Below are 17,990 nucleotides of genomic sequence, written 5' to 3' on the forward strand. Positions count from 1 at the left end.
TGTCATCATCATGACTTTCTGTTGTTTCATCAAGTTTCTGCTGGTTCTGGGCTTTCTATAGATGCAGACACACAACCTTTAGATCTCATGGTGAGCAGTGGGAAATTACTGCTGTCATCACACTGCCAAGTCTCTATTTGCCCTCTCTGCTAGTGTGGCTACTTTAAGTATTGTATATGGGCTGTATTTAGCACCTGCAATCTTTCATTTCCTTAATATGAGTTCTGATAGGATATGTTGGCAAAATGACATTAATGACATCTTGATTTACTCTTCCAACAAGGCCATTCATGTCCAGCATGTCAAAATGCTAGTGTCTCACCTACTCAGACCTTCGCACTAATGTAGGTACAAAGAGAAAAGTGTGAGTTTTTGGCTTGTGCACAAGGTGTTTTTTCATGGGTACGTCATAGGGCCAGAGGTGCTACTCATGGACTAGCTGACGTTGAAGTAGTCAAGATCTATTTGTTCACCACAATTAGGGGTTGCAGCATTTTCTGGGCTTCACCAATGTATATTGATGATATTAAAACACCCAACCCTGCTAAATAATTCATAATATAGGTAGATTACTTGAAACTGATGTCAGGGTCATTCTCTTATTGTTGTCAGGAGAAAAGCCTAAGGCTTAAAAAAAAAAGCCTTTTTATGAAGCTGTTACACTGACTCTTTTTTTTGTAATCCCTTGAGTGCCAACATCAGATATTTTATCTGGGGCATTTAGATTTTTTGATGTACCAGTCTCAAAAGTTTAATGAAATGTAACATTTATAATAGGGTGCTGTTGCCTTTCCGCATGAAGAGATTAAGGGGAACTGGCACTGGGGTATCAAAGATTATTGTTATTTTACTATAACTGAGTTAAGTGTGGATACCTGATTGTAAAACTCCCTCCTGCTGACAGGAAGCTTGCTATGGTTGGGGAGTTCAAGGGATATATATTTTCAAATATTCTCTAACACAAAAACTTAAAACTTTATCAGGTTGTTTAACATTAATATAAATCTGATTTCCTTTGATGTCAATGGCTCAGAAATAAAATGGCAGAAAGGTGTTATGTTGTCCATCGATATGTTTTAATATGTACTGTAGTAAACCAGTATACACTGAGCACATTATTTTCTGAACAACCAGGATGTAAAGAACTGTCAGGATCTCCTTGAAGTTTATTGAACCCAGGTTGCAAGCGAGTGTGGAACTGTATTCCAGAACCTTGTTGTCAAGGGGATTTGATCAATTACAGAGAAATTACAAAAGAGATTTCCTGCATTTGCTTTTTTTTTTTAATCCATATTAAATTCTTAGGTTTTGCAGAGGTGTGAATAAGGTTTGTTTGATATGCAACTTTAAGTGAATGAAAGCGATTAGCCTTTTTGATAAGATTAGCCTAGCCAAACTGATTTCTAAAGCCTATCATTGTGTTTTACAGTCCTTCTCAACTGTGCTTCCCTTAAGATTGGATATAAATCAATTATTTGTAATCAGAAAGTTTGTAGCAGTGCAGTCACTTAAATAGAGTGTGAAAAACAGCCAGCAGAATAAAATTGTTGTGAAAACAACATGAAAGAAGTTTAAGTAGATTATAAGGCTTAAGTGTGATTAGGAATACATAGACCACAGAATCAAAGTCTTTTATTTGTCACTTGCACTGTTGACACAATGTTCTTGTCAAAGCACCATGGTTAAATACTTGACACATGATAACCTCTACTGAACAAAATATACAAATATAAACAATTTTTTCTGATTTTGCCTGATGGGTTTGAAAAATATTTCTTTAACGGCAGTTTTTTAAATAATTCCATTGAGCAGAAAGTATAGCTCTTTTTTAGCAGTCGCATCATCAATAAACACCAATGGCCTAGTTAAATTGGCAAACAGGCATGCACATACTATACACTGATTCTATTTTTGACAGATTACCCAGTTTGCTTTAAATCATCAATGTACAAGGCCTGATTTTATGTATTGGCACAGTACTCATAAGTGCAATTTTTGACTGGTGATTTGAAAATGTCTTGCACTCTTTTGTGCCACTTAATCCACAAACAGACCAAAGTCAAGAACAACAACTATAAGCAATTTGGAATCATTAGTTCCAGGAGCTTTCAACCCAAAAGCTGGTTTCTTGTAATAAGAGATTTAGACTCTGAATTTAAGAGGGAAGTGTTTTGTTAGACATTGTTAGACATTTCAGGAAGATATTTAGGTCTATTATTCTCTACAGGGTGTCAGAAAATTATTGGCTGCCAATAATTTTGAAATCAGTGTAGTGTCTTGACAACAACATTCCTACAAAATGAAAGTACAGAAAAACACAAATCAGAACAGAAAAGAACAAAATAGAAGTACAAATGGTATTGTGGCATAATACTGACAGTACATAGTAATTGCAATGAACGTTTATGCTTAGTAGTTGTGGGTGTTGTCTTATTATTTTAAGCTTAATGATCCACTGTTATTTTCAGCAAAGTATTTTGAGGATTGTATGTCTGTTTACTATAGGCTTTTTCAGTTATTGATGATCCCATCCGTTTACATAGTTATACAGTACATGTATTTAACTATTTGTTTTTGGAATTTTCTGCTTTTATGCTCTTTTCTAGGGCTTTCTGGACATTGACCTGACTGAGTTTAGGAAAGGTGAGGCTAATGTGACAGGCTTTCAGCTTGTGAACTATGCAGATCCGGGTGTTAGCAGGATAGTTCAGCAGTGGCTGGACTTTGACAATAGAGACTCCAAAGTTCCAAAGAAAGGACTCAAGGTAAAAACCCTGTGTGCAACAAACATAGGGAAAATTAAATTAGAAAATACAACACCTTTCACAATAAAAAATACATTAAATTCAATTAATTTTTAATTATATAGCGCTTATAACACCTTGTCTAAAGCAGCTTTACAGTTATAATGTAGTAAGAAACAATGAATAAGATTGTTCTTTATAAATGTAAGTTTGTCAATAATGAGCAAACCCTGAGATGGCATAAGGAAGAAACCAGACTCAAGAGGGAACCCATCAGAGAGAGAGACAGAGAGAGACAGAGAGAGTAGTGTAGTGAAAGTTCAGGACACTGTACAGTTGGGTCTCCAGCAAAACTTGCTATGGCAGCATTAATAAAAGGGAGAGCCAGAAGGTATCACAGACATAAGGGATCTCTGGGATAAGAGATGGCCCACCACACCATCAACAAATCTGAGTGAACACGTGAGAGTGAGGACACGACAGCATACAAATATCCCAGTTCACCAAACACTCTATATCCATGATCCCTCCAATTCTGCTCCTTTACCTAAGAAAAACCTAACGATAAAAGGCTTGACTAAATAAATATGTTTTCAGTCTCGACTTGAACACTGAGACTGTCTAAGTCCCGAACACTGATAAAAAGCGACTAAAACGCTTGTTGCAGAATTTTACTACTTTTATTTATTTAAAACAATTCTTGGGTTACAACAGACTTATTAAATAAAGTTATTAAATTAAGAAAGAATAAAGAAGATACATTCTTATGAAAGTAGGACACACAACACACATTCACATATTAGTCTGTGTAATAATTTGTTTTTATGTTCTCTATCTGTTTCCAGTACACTGGAGCGCTCACTTATGATGGTGTTAAAGTGATGTCTACAGCTTTTCAGAATCTCCGCAGGCAGAGGATTGACATATCACGGCGTGGCAATGCTGGTGAATGCCTTGCAAACCCACCAGCCCCCTGGGGCCAGGGCATTGACATTCAGAGAGCGTTACAGCAGGTACAATACTCTGAGGGGACAGTATGCAAATATTCTTGTTAATGCATGTATGCACACACACACACACACACACACACACACACACACACACACACACACAGACACACACAGGCACACAAAAAGGCATTGAATTGTCATTCAAATATAATCTGGGAACAAAGTTAGAACAGCGTCTGTTAAAATAGCATTTATATTTGACAAATGTACAACTAAGAGAGAAAATTAATATCAGTCTACAGTCCTGATAGGCTACAGGTTTGCATGATTATGCTGGTAGTGATTTAAAAAAAACAGTGTAAAACTGTGACACCTGAACATCATTTTGAACCTCCTATTCCAGACTTACCTACTCCTCACCTTGCACCATATTTGTTATTATAATCCCATTGTAATTCTTAGATTATTATTAGTTTTTTGTTATAATAGTATGCACTCCTCGGGGAAGGTGTTTTGGTCAGGTGTCCAGGAATTATGTTACAGACCATGTAACATAATTCCTGGACACCTGACCATCACTCCCATATTGCATTCCAATTTTCCCTTACTGCTAGAGTTGAGCCCATCTTTTCAGACACAAACACTTCTGGGCCTGGTGTTCCATTGGGTCAATTAACCCCAGCAGTTTGAAAATTGCACTGTACTGTACACACGGAGGATGGCACTGACCAAGAAATATACCTTTTAGTCTCAGAAAGAGCACAAAATTGGGGGAAAGAAAGAAGAATAAAAAAAAGAAAGAAAAAGAATAATACAGTGGAACCCACTTATCTCGACCTTGGTTAACTCGCCAAACCTTTTAAGTCGACGTTTTTGAAGTGGAACCGCCAAATTTTCGCTTTGTCTTAGCATTTTTAATCAGTTATGTCGATTCTTTTATGTCAACGAACCCTAATATCTCAAGCACAAGGGGGGGCAAATTTGCCACTTAACGTCGGTTATCTCGATCCCCATGACCAATCGCCGGCTTTTGCCACGTCACCATCTCACTACCGTATTTTCGCGTATATAATACGCATCCTATAGAAAGTTTTACATCCCCCTCACCCAGGGTGCATCTTATATACGCAAAAATACGGTAGTGAGACGGCACTGTGCAGCCGCAGAAAAACTCGCAGAAGTGGAAAAAAGAAGTGGAAAAATCAAACCTTATAGATGCTACAGGTGTAGGATACTTTTCAGAGCTGTGTGTCAGAGTGAAATGACTCTAGAATTTAATTTTGACGCTGGTTAGCTTTTTGTAAAAACAAACTACACCCTGCACGTTTTTTGTGATTTTGTGAGCGATCTTTGTGTTTACAATATAGGAGAATATAATAAAGGTTTGTTTTGAGAATTGACGGTGGTTTGTATTGTATACTGGTAAATCTCTGCTGTTAGTTGGTGCACTTATGCCTTTTGTTGATAACAAACATGTATGTACATTTTTATAGCATGCCTTCATCAAACAAATCGCGGCAACGTTGTTGTGTAAAAAAATCTACTAAAACACGTGCATGCACTTTCTCATTTATTAACGCACATCATGTACATAAAGAAATTTCAAGCACGTTAATATATTGCCGCCATATTGGTTTTCGTTTATCTTGATCATCGGTTATCTCAACGCTTTTTGGCACACCCCTACGCCGGCGACATAACCGGGTTCCACTGTACTTGCACTGATATCTTTGTCTAACTAAAGCAGGCTCGGGGTTTCTGTCTTAGGTTCGGATTGAAGGTATAACAGGACACATACAGTTTAATGAGAAAGGCCGACGTATTAACTACACCATCAGTGTGATGGAGTTGAAGGCCACAGGGGCAAAGAAGGTAAGTACAGACATTTTGGGCATAGAATTACAGACATACCAGACATGTTTTTCTTTAGAAACATGAAAATCCTTTGCAAATATTATATTCATGGTCATAGATACATAGTCTAATCTAATATTTGCAAAAAAAAATAATAATAATAATTTAATGATATTTTATTTATTTATACATATATATATATATATATATATATATATATATATATATATATATATATATATATATATATATATCTATAATTTTTACAACCAAATTATTCTTTTTTTTGGGGGGGGACACTTTGAATCATTTATCATGACGCATTTTACTTTTATATGGTTTCAGGTAGGATACTGGAATGAGGATGAGAAATTTGTGAGCACAGCAGCGTACATGTCTGGAAGCAATGACACCTATGGATTTCAGAACCGCACATACATTGTCACCACCATCTTGGTATGGACTCATGATACACTATTTATTTTATAGATTAAAAATGTTTTTTTTAAATAAATATATACAATATTTTAAATGCATTACTAATGCATAAAAGGTATTTTAATATATGGAAAAATATGTATTATTTTTACTTCTGTAATCTTTCTGTTAATCTGGGTTTGTGAATGAGACATCAGTGTGTCTTCCCTAGCCTGAGCATTTTCATCTTATCCTTAAAGGCCAGTCTGAGATTGAATTCCCAGCAGTACTCAGAATTTCATTTTCCTCCACTGGCCCCTCTGTTCTGCTGTTCCTGGTGCAATACATGTGGTGTGTTTTAGTAAGGATTTTCAGGGATTTGATCAGCTTTGATATGTGCCCTGACTATCTCTTCTTGATCTGGGAAAAGGACAGTGTGTTTAGGCAGGTGTGTTGATAAAGAAACATGAGGAAATGTAAGAAGGACTAGAAGCAGAAAACATTTTCAAACATGCAGTCTGTTATGTAAGAGCAGTATAGTTTAGGTTTCTCACCTCTACAGTCTTTGTTTATTCAAATGGTTGCTAATACTTTTTTCGTTTTTTTATTTGTTTTAAACAGTGTATCTTGGTCAGGGTCATAGTGGATCCATTACTAATCCTAGTAGCTCTGGTTGCAAGGCATTGTAATTCACTCTTGATGAAACACCAGTTCATCACTGGGCATTGTCCACACATACATCTTAACATTGATATCCATCAAGGAGCAATGTACCTTAGCCAAATCAACTGCTCAGAGATGATGTGAGGAGTACAAGTGTAATTCCACACAGATGGTAACCCAAGCTGTAGATCTGGCAGCAGAATTACCCTTTAAATAGTTTGTATCCTCAACCAAAAGGTTGGCTTGTACCTTTCTCAATTTTAAGGATACAAATTACAGTGGTGGACGTTAAAGTAGAGATACACTAGGCAAAATATTACTCCAGTAAAAGTAAAATGCGCATTTTAAAATTTTCACTTTAGTAAAAGTATAAAAGTACTTGTCTTGTGTATATATATATATATATATATATATATATATATATATATATATATATATATATATATATATATATGTATATATGTATATTTACATATATACATATGTATATATATATATATATATACGTATATGTATGTATATATAATTTTATATATAATTTTAACAGATATCAATCATTGTTTGACTCATTAATACAATTCTTTTAATAGACTGGTTTATATATATACCAGTCTACTAAAAGAATTGTATTAATGAGTCAAACAATGATTGATATCTGTTAAAATGATCATGGGCCCAAAACCTTCTTTTCAACTACTGAAAAATGGATGTTATGGCAATTTAGAGCCAGGAGTTTCTAACATAATTTTTTACTATAAAAAAGTGTTCTGCTTGCTGTTGAACTGAAGCTAAACTGTATTTCCCAATTCGGGAACTTGAGCTGCGTCGCAACACTTTGGGAATGCCTCGCGTTGTCCACGTTCTGAACCACGTGTGAAATCTCGCCAATAGGCAAGTCGTGACTTCATCATTGGGCAACGTCGCGACAAACAGGAGCTGGCTGATGCGATGGTGGCGACATTAGCTTCTGCTTGTTCAGATTAGCGCTTTGTGTGTGTATATCTGTGCAGTCATGAGCTTACATGCAGGCAGAATTTCGACTGCGTGTTCCTTCTTGCCCCGCTTCATTTCAGGAGGGGGGGGATACACGCAGCCAATGTGTTGTTTGCTTAGCTTAGGAGTATGCTTACTCGGCTTTCGAGGGAGTTAACTATTTGCATTTTTAGCCGTGTGGCTATGCGCTCCCGGCTGCTGGCCGAGCTCCCGTTCCCCGGGGAAAAAGCACTCGTTCGGCGGTTCCTTCTCCCAATGCATGTAACGCGGTGCTCCGTATTTCTTTCTCCGAGGAGGGAGAATTTTCAAGGCTCACAGGCCGGCCTAGCATGAGGTTTGGAGACGGATAAATCCTCTCCAGCCTCTCCTGCTGGGCCGAGCTCCCGAGTGACATGGTCTTCTGTGTTTCTTCCTCCGAGGAGGGAGAATTGTCGGATGCTAGCTAGCCCACGACTAACCCTCAGGGCCACCAAGGTACGGCGTGGCCGTGGGTCGGTCAATGTCAGCCGTAGTAGCCACAGAAGGGCTTTTGTGGCTCACCCTGGGCGATCGCTGGCAGGTTCAGGAGACCATGGCAGCGTTTCAGTGGTACTTCCCCTTTACGGAATGCATGAATGCGGCGCTGACCACGCTGCGGCTTCGGGGCATCCGCATTCTGAATTATATCGACGACTGGTTGATATTGGCTCGATCAGAGCTTCAGGCGTTCCGGCATCGAGATGCTGTTCTCGCTTGGATGAAGGAGCTGGGGTTAAGACAATGCTGGGAAGAGTGTGCTTTCTCCACGGCAGAAAACCACCTTTCTGGGTGTGGTGTGGGACTTGACCAGGTTGCGGGCATGGTTGACACCCGCCCAGATCGAAGTTATCCTCACTGCAGTCAGGAGAGTAAGAGAAGGCCAGTCACTCACTGTGAAGCAGTTCCAGAGGCTGCTGGGTCTTATGGCGGCAGTGTCCAATGTGATTCCACCTGGCCTCCTCCATATAAGACCCCTCCAGTGGTGGCTCAGAGACAAAGGGTTCTCCCGGAAGGGCAATCCACACTGTACCATTAAGGTCTTGCAGCCTGCCCTTCGAGTCTTGTATGTGTGGAGAGAACCAATGTTACTGTTCAGGGCCCCATTTTGGGAACTCCTTATTGTCGCGTAATGCTAATGACGGATGCATCCCTCACAGGGTTGGGAGTGGTCATGAGTGGCCGCTCCGCCCAGGCACATGGGCACATAAACTGCCTGGAGATGATGGCCGTGTTTCTGGGTCTGAAACACTTCCTCCTAGACCTGAGGGGCCGCCATGTGTTAGTTAGACAGTACAGCGGTGGTCCAATATATCAACCACCAAGGGGGTCTCCGTTCATGCCCCTTATACAAGCTGGTGCAACAGATCCTCCTGTGGTCCCAGGGGAAACTCCTCTCACTGAGATCTGTATATATATATATATATATATATATATATATATATATATATATATATATATATATATATATATATGTTGGCGGCTCTGTCTGAGCCCCCCCATGGCTGAAGTGGCCCTTAGGTACCTGTATCTGAAGACCCCTTTTCTCTTGGCAATTACCTCCCTGAAGAGGGTCGGGGACCTGCAGAATCTGTCCGTGGCTCCGTCTCGTCTGGAATTTGCCCCTGGCATGGCCAGTGCATTTCTCACGACCCCCTGGCATGGCCTGCGGCTCCCTCACAACCTGTTGTGCTGCAGGCATTCTGCCCTCCTCTGTTCCTAGCCCCCGACAATGAGAAGCAGAACCATCTGTGTCCAGTGCAGGACATCTGCGATGCTGTGGGCTGGTCCACCCCGCTGATCTTTGTTATGTTTTATGACCTCTGCCTCTGAGCCACTCCGGGCTCCTCTGTCCTACGTGCTGGTTGTGAGGCTCTCACACACTAGGCAGGGTTTGGTCTGTGTGGTGTGATTGGAAACTCGTTCCCAAAGCATTAAGAAGCAGATCGAATTCCCGAAAGCGGAACGTCTTTAGGTTACGTATGTAACCCTATTTTTCCCCTGAGCGTTCCCGGGCCACACTCCCTGCATCCCTGCAGCGCTTACATTCTCTCTTTTGCAGAAGCTAGTTTCGCTACAATCGTGCAGCCATTTTGTAGCACCTGGTTGTCGCAACATCGCCCCCGATGATGTCACGACTTGCCTATTGGCCAGATTTCACACGTGGTTTAGAGCGTGGACAATGCGAGGCGTTCCCAAAGCATTGCGACGAAGCGTCTTATTCCCTCTGGAAACTAGGGTTATATACGTAACCTACAAACGGTTCATGCTAAGTAGATACTACGAAGCGGCAAACAAAACAAGTTCAAAACAGAACGCTTGCTTTACCCTGATTGGTGGCTTGCTGTGTGCTTGACCAAGTTTTTATCCACTCATAAATATAAAAAGAAAGACTGATGTCACAAAATGTAGTGAATAGTAAGATATCTGACTTTGAAAATGTGTGAAGTTGATGTAAAATTCTGCCCAATTGGAAATATTTTAAATGTTTACTCTAAAATGTTTTAATTGAGGAAATTTACCATTTTAAAGATGATAAAAAAAACTGCTGCAACACATTTCAAAAAAGATTTTCTCATTTGTGTCTACAGGATTCTAGTTGTTTCCTGATGTGCCAAATGTTTTCAAATGGTAAAAATTCCAGTCTGCAGACAGGCCAATTCTGCTTCAATTCTGCACTTAGACTCTTCTACTATAAAGCCATAAAATAAAAATAGATGCAGTGTGTGGTTTACCATTTTCTTGCTAAAATATGCAAGGCTTTCAATGTATATACTGTATCTTTCTATTACATTTTATAGCGTCCCAAATGTTTTGGAATTGGGGTTGTCAACAGTTTCTATTCTATTCTATAAAATGATGTGCTTCAAACTTGTGTCCACATACTTTTGGTCACATTCTTTGAACAGCCATAACATAAAAGCTACTGACTGACAGTAGGATGCACTATGCAAAGAAGGGCAAGGCGGTCTGATATTCGGATATATTCTGATTTATAGCGATGTTCTGTTGGGAAACATTGAGTATTTATATGGATGTTGCTTTGACACTTACCACCTACCTATACATTTCTGCAGCCAAAGTTTAGACATTTAAATCAGTGATATTCCCTAATGACAGTGTCCCTTTCAGCAATGGTTTGAAGAATAAGGCAAAGACTGACAAATTTTCCAGGTCTTAGTCTAACCAAGCATCTGGAGAATGTGTCCAAGAAGTCTGATCTATGGTAGCTCCATCTCGCTACTTACAGGACGTTATAGTGGCCTAAGGTGGACTTACACGATGTTAGGCAGGTGGTTAACCTAATGGTTAACTGATGCAGTGAATAACGCATGAATCATAACATGCACTATTGGTAAGATAAACTTTAATGATCCCGAAGGAAATTTATGGTACATTTTTCCTTCAATTACTCTAGAAAACCCAAACCTGTTACAACATATTAATGTTCTTATGCACAACAAAAGATCAATAAAGATATGATTTACATGGTTTGGAGTGGATGATCTTAAGTGGCCTGTCATAGAGCTCTGAACTGAAACCTACTGCTTCCCAGCCTCCTTACCCTTACTACATCATTAACTAACTTTACTAATGCCATTGTGGCTGAATAAGCACATATCTCCACAACCACACTCCAGTATCTGATTAATTATCTTTCTAGAAGATTAGAAGATTACCAGCAAATGGGGCTAAATGTGGAACTGAATGTTCAGAAAGCACATACAAATATTATGGCCTGTGTCTACAAACTTTTGTCTATATTGTTTATTATTGGCTACCAAGCAAGAATCAAACACTTAGAGTAGATTGTTTGCCTTTTTGTAAGACATTAGAAAAAAACAAGATTAAGCTGCACCAGTTGAAAAAAATAATTTTATTCAGCTTTGCTTTATTAATAATTTTACATTGTTAATTAATCAAGGAGCATAAATTATTTGATCTGTTATTATATGATAGCATTAATAGTGCTCATTTTTCTTCATTGAAGGAATCTCCGTACGTGATGTTAAAGAAAAATCATGAAAAGCTTTTAGGAAATGATAAGTATGAAGGCTACTGTGTGGAGCTGGCAGCAGAAATAGCCAAGCATGTGGGATATGATTACAAACTCAAGATTGTTGCTGATGGGAAGTATGGAGCCAGGGATCCAGAGACGAAAATGTGGAATGGGATGGTTGGGGAACTTGTGTATGGAGTAAGTATTTATTTATTATATACTGTATATATTTATTGTTAAAAGATAACTTTTAGATTACTATTTAACTTTTAGATTTATTTCTCATTATTCTTCACTGTTATTAAATAAATTGTATTATAAATATAATGTGTTTATAAGACAATTACACATCTGTAATGACCAGTATCATTCTATGATATGGTCAGTAAATCTTGTATTTATTTCTTCAGTTGTATTGACTCTTTTGAATGAGCTTCTTTTAAAATTGTTTTGTCAAAGTGAGCTCGACGAGAGGTTAGAGGAGGTCTTTACCTTTTTAGAAAAGCAGCCTCACAGCCTTCATTTTTTTTAATTGTATTTTCTGCATCAATGTGTGGCTTTATAAATTTGGAGACTCATAAGAAATGGATTTAGAATAAATAATTCAGATTTTTTTTTATTTAATAAGGCTCCATTTTGCATTGAATGGAACATCTGTTATTGTTGTTTTTTCTTTTCCTGAAATGTCTGTTTTTAAGCTGGGTATCAGGTATTAAAATGCATATTACAGTGGTCCCCCAGAACAGAGGAGGTTATACTCTAAGATCCGCAAATTTTGGACGCACCCCTGCAGCCCCTATGGTACCTTAGTGAATTCATCTAGACATTGTCACTTAAACAGAATAATGTGTTTTAAAAAATTATAAATTTTTTTTGTAAAAACATAGTTTAAAATGTTATTCCTAACGGTCCCGCTGCGGATTCCTTTTTATTTAAAGATTATTTAAAAATTTTAAGATAATTCGCAACTTGCTGTTAGTAAGGTTCCAAATGACAACCCGCAAATTTTCTGAGACAGGAGTTCCGAACCCCGAATTACCAGGGGTTGACCATACAGGCATTTGCAGTCAAATTGTTATAACTATTGCATTAAATAAGATAACTAAGCAAATGGAGTGGCTGGGACACATTTAAAGTCTTTGTAAAATTTTTGAAATGCATATGACCACATAACAATAATTGACATTCTGTATTAACAGGTATTAAACCAATAAAAAATGTTTTTTATTGTGGCCAGAGAGTCCCTAAACTTTTTAAACTTCCTCTGTTATATGTTTTAGCAGCAGAATCTTAATATTAACAGACAGCACTGCATGACAGTCAATTTTTTGTTGTAAATACTCTTAATAGTAAATGTGATTATTTATTAAAACACCGTGTTTTTGTTTTTGTCACCATTACCTAAAAGCAATAAGCCACTTTATATCATGCTTAACACCTTTATCCAGGAGAAAGTACTTTCAATGTACACCCTCTTAGGGTTTATTGCATTATTTTTCTATAAGAAAATTCGATGTTCTCCAGAACTCAGTTTCTTATAATATTTCCCAGTTTATATTAGAAATACTATTGCCTTATAATTTGAACTTTCTTGTCCTTTCAGAAAGCTGATGTTGCAGTGGCACCACTGACCATCACATTGGTGAGAGAGGAAGTCATTGACTTCTCCAAGCCCTTCATGAGCCTGGGCATTTCAATTATGATCAAGAAACCCACCAAGTCCAAACCAGGAGTCTTCTCTTTTCTTGACCCACTGGCCTATGAGATTTGGATGTGTATTGTATTTGCATACATTGGCGTGAGTGTGGTACTCTTTCTGGTCAGCCGTTTTAGCCCATATGAGTGGCATGCTGAGGACTGTGAGGAAGGTGTGGAGGCCAATACTAACCAGGCTGGATCTTTGTCATGCCAAAATGTACAAAATCAGGCCCAACAGAGCCAGGAACAGTCCAATGAGTTTGGCATCTTCAACAGCCTCTGGTTCTCACTAGGAGCGTTCATGCAGCAAGGCTGTGACATCTCACCCAGGTATGAAGTTTCTGGTAATTTACTAAGTACAGTTGGCTGTGTGCATTTGATTAATTGTAAAATGTGCATTGACTAAGAGAATGTAGATAAAATCATATAATACATTGCTGATATTTGACCCTTATTAATAATTGCTAAATAATAAATAATTTATTTAAATATATAAGCCAAACTATGAACCAAATTATGCCGGATTATGCCGGATTAAATTCCGGTATTACTGATTTTCTTCATATTTAAATGTACGTATCAATATGTACAAAATGACAATTATCTGTAAATTATCACACCTGTACATCACAAATAATTTGTGTTGTGTGGTGACCACATAAAACTCTAAAATGAAACGTTCACTCAACAGTTTGTCAAAAGCATATGTACAGGTAGAGGTAATATGAAGAACAATTTTTAGCAGCACATGCAATAAATAAAAAAGCCAAAAAATTAGGGGAATTATGTTAGTTCTAATGGGCTTATTTTGGAGACACAACCCATAATGAGTTTACCAGGGTCATGCTTCAAATTTCTGAGAAAAGCTGCAGAAGTGCTGTGTGAGATACAGGTCAAAGCATGGAAGAGTTTCCTGGCCCTTAAAAGTCACCAATTATAAATCTAATTAGCATGAGTAAAATTAGCAACATGAAGTGAATGGTTCTAGAAGAGCACAGCAAATTGTGCCAGTGCTTTGAAATGAGCAGTGTTAGCTGATGTGTTGACGTAATTTTAACTGAGACAAGAAGTCAGGGCAAGACATATCAAGTGATTGCTTTCCCTCTTTAAGTAGGCAGTAGTGTTAAGCTTACCTCATAGCATGGACTAAGCCATATTTGACAGTTAGTACTATAAATACAAACCAGAGAAATACAATAAAATTCCGTTGGAGGCACTTGTACCAGTAAAGAAAATAAACCAGCTTGTTGATATGATTTCTTTCTCTCAACAACATCATCTCTTTGGCAAGGTGATTTTTAAAATGTTAGGGTGGGGCGTTTTTAGCGTGGATTTGTGTGGACAGAAAATCTGATGAGAGGCTGATGTGCAAAATTATGTTATCACAATTGTTGATTTGAATTAGTAGTAGAGAGACTGCATCAAATTCTGTTATATATCAAATATATGAAATGCATTTCTTCTAAATAAGAAAATATGCATTTGATATACACCGTCCGTCCAAAAAAAAATTGCACACTAATATTTAGTTAGACCGTCTTAAACTTTGATTTAGGCACTCATTCGATGTGGCATCATTTCAATAAGCTTCTGCAATGTGACAACATTTATTCCCGTCCAGAGTTGCAATAATTTTTCATCAAGATCTTGTATTGATAATGGGAGAGTCAGACCGCTGTGCCAAGTCTTCTCCAGCACATTCCAAAGATTCCCGATTTAGGTTAGTTAGTTAGTCAAGGACTGGACTCAGTGGTGGCCAATCCATGTGTGAAAATGATGCTCTCTGAACCACTCTGAACCACTCTTTCACAAATTGAGCCCGATGAATCCTGGTATTGTCATCTTTGAATAAGCCTGTGCCATCAGGAAAGAAAAAAATTCATTGATGGAATTACCTGGTCATTCAGTATATTCAGGTAGTCAGCTGACCTCATTCTCTGGGCACATAACATTGCTGAACCTAAACCAACTTAAACCAGTTCATCCACCTCTCTTCTTACCCTGATGCGCCATTCACTTTGGAACAGGGCAAATCTGGACTTATCAGACCACATGACTCCATTGCTCCAGAGTCCAATCTTTATGATTCCTAGCACATTTAAGCCTTTTTTTCTGATTAGCCTCACTGGTAAGTGGTTTTCTTAAGGCCACACAGCTGTTCTAGTCCTAATCCCTTTAGTTATCTTTGCATTGTGCATGTGGAAATGCTCTTACTTTTACTGTTAAACATAGCTGTGAGTTCGACTGTTGTTGTTTTTTTTTTACAATTTGATTTCACCAAAACGTTTAAGTGATCACTGATCACGATCATTCAAGATTTTTTTCAGACCACATTTCTTCCTTGAAGATGCTGGTTCCCCACTATCCTTCCAGTTTTTAATGATGCTTCGGACAGTTCTTAACTAAATTTAAGTAGTTTCTGCAATCTCTTTAGATGTTTTCTTTGCTTGATGCATGGCAATAATTTGACCCTTCTAAAACATATTAACATCTAGTCCATGATTACAGGATGTAGAAATGAGAAACTATTCATTGCATCAGTTTTGGTTAAATAACTTGTTGCCAGCTGAACCATAATCATCCAAGCAGTAATTATCCAATGGGAGGTTCTTACCTATTTGCTTAGTTAAATCCAGGTGGTGACTTTTTTTTTGGACGGGCAGTGTATTTGACATATATTTGCTAAGATTTGTCATTGTTTTGGAGCTTGCTATGTTATAGATAACCTTAAGGCTATCATATTCATATTGAAACAAACAAAAGTTACATTTTGATTTTATAGGTACTTTAAAACACAATCTAAAAAACAAACTCAGTTCTTTGCCATTGTTGCCAAATGGGGTTGCACTGTCTAAGGTGGATTATTTCATTAGTCAAAGACTTTTATGGCCAATTACAGATTTATAATCATCTATCTATATTTCAACTACTAGGCAACTAAGGATTTCTGAAGTGCCTCATATACTGAGGATTGTTTAAGTGCCTGTGGTGAATAATAAGCTTGTTTTGTAATATTCTTTAGCAGTTTGCTGTCTGTATTGCAAGAAAATCATTTAATCAATGTGCCATTGGTTTTTGTTTTTGATTGTGTCAGCCTAATTACAAAAGAAAAAATAGTCAATATATAATGTGATGACAAAATTGGTCATTGCAGTTTTGATTTTGTCTGTCTTCTTTCTCACATGCCTCACTCCATTTCAGCTTCGATGATTTTGACATTAATATCAGTACATCCAAACACAAAGGAAAAGTAGCCAATATATGCCTCTCCCCTTGGAGGATTCGCCGAGCTGCAATAAGAATTGATTGTGTTGTCGTGCTTTTGGAACTGAAATGTCAGCAGTCAGGAGGGGGGTGAAGAGGACTTTAATTACATTGTTGTTTTTTTCTTTCTCTTGTGACCTATTTGCCACCGAGTAAAACCAACAGTTGTGTAGTGATTCTTTTTTGTGCAAGCTATGCATTCATTGTGACCTGACAAAGTCTGTGATTGTGACAGTATCAACATATAACCACTATTTAGATTAAGATTACTCTCCTATATCCTGGCAATGAGGCAAGGGCTACGGTGCAATGGTAACACTTGATTTGGCATCTGCCCTTGCCAGGTGCTATTTATTCCCCCCAAACACACTGTTTATCATCAGACTTCCTCATATGTCAGGCCTGTCAGTCATAGCCCCCTCCCCATCCGGTTGAATGCATGCCAGGCCCTCTATTTCCTTTATCTTTCCATAAATATTGTGTCTTGCTTAACCAGAATCTCAGACTGCACATTTACTCTCAGCTTCTTGTTTTTGCAAACACTGTCCATTTGTAATGACTACTGTTTTGTATTTAATATGTATAATTACTTTTTCTTTGCTTACATTTAAACCTATCATGGTCATTACCTCCATCTTAAGCTTTACTACATAACTGCCCTTATTCAATTCCCCTGTCTGCTTTCTAAAAGTAGTCTGTATATCCTTCAAATGTTTTCTTTCATAAAGCTCTCAGCCAGCCTTTTCTCTTGAAAAGCTAGTGAACAATGAGCTGTCAGTGAAGCATGTCTCCTTCTCATCACATTGCTGTTACACCCATGATAGCTCTATCTGGGAATTTTTCTTACGGTGCTGCAACAAAAATCAAAGTGCCTGGGAAAATACTGTCAGGCAGTGCTGACACTGATGTGCTTTTAATATAGGGGGTTGTTCTTGTTTGGGTGCATGTGTTCTAATTTCTCCTGCAACATCTAACCACAAACAATTTACACTGTCCTTGGACAAATATATCAGTGTTCACTGTTGACACTTACAGTACAGAATTAACAGCCTGTGTAACAATTTAACAGCTCAGCAGTGAAAGTAATTAAGACATGAATTATGTATTTTGTCATCCTTTATCACTTAGTCAACTTAAAATTTGGAAAAATACATATTCTTTATTTCTATTCAAATCATAGCTCTAGTATAGGGTCTGGCATAAAGGGGTAAATGTTATTCCACAAGATGAAGAGACTGGTACACATTTAGAGAGGGTGTGTTATCCAGTAAAAATGACTATTTGCTATTCTAAATGAATATTGTAATTGAGTACTATCAGCGCTATTTTTTATAAAGTATTTTATTTATAAAACTACATTTATAAATCCAGAAGTGCTCAATATTTGTTTGT

At 37.7% G+C, this 17,990-nt stretch overlaps 1 protein-coding gene across 1 annotated transcript in view; it reads left to right on the forward strand.

Moving 5' to 3' along the window:
* The window catches only part of gria1a (glutamate receptor, ionotropic, AMPA 1a), a 104,076-nt gene that overhangs the window by 46,979 nt on the left and 39,107 nt on the right, over nucleotides 1-17,990 (forward strand). Inside the window, exons 6-11 of the mRNA XM_046849544.1 lie at nucleotides 2,607-2,765; nucleotides 3,590-3,757; nucleotides 5,462-5,566; nucleotides 5,894-6,004; nucleotides 11,628-11,834; nucleotides 13,240-13,664. Of these exons, the coding sequence (XP_046705500.1) occupies nucleotides 2,607-2,765; nucleotides 3,590-3,757; nucleotides 5,462-5,566; nucleotides 5,894-6,004; nucleotides 11,628-11,834; nucleotides 13,240-13,664 (1,175 nt within the window). The remainder of the gene's footprint in view (nucleotides 1-2,606; nucleotides 2,766-3,589; nucleotides 3,758-5,461; nucleotides 5,567-5,893; nucleotides 6,005-11,627; nucleotides 11,835-13,239; nucleotides 13,665-17,990) is intronic.

This window comes from Silurus meridionalis, chromosome 5 (genome assembly GCF_014805685.1).
Source record: "Silurus meridionalis isolate SWU-2019-XX chromosome 5, ASM1480568v1, whole genome shotgun sequence".
NCBI lineage: Eukaryota > Metazoa > Chordata > Actinopteri > Siluriformes > Siluridae > Silurus > Silurus meridionalis.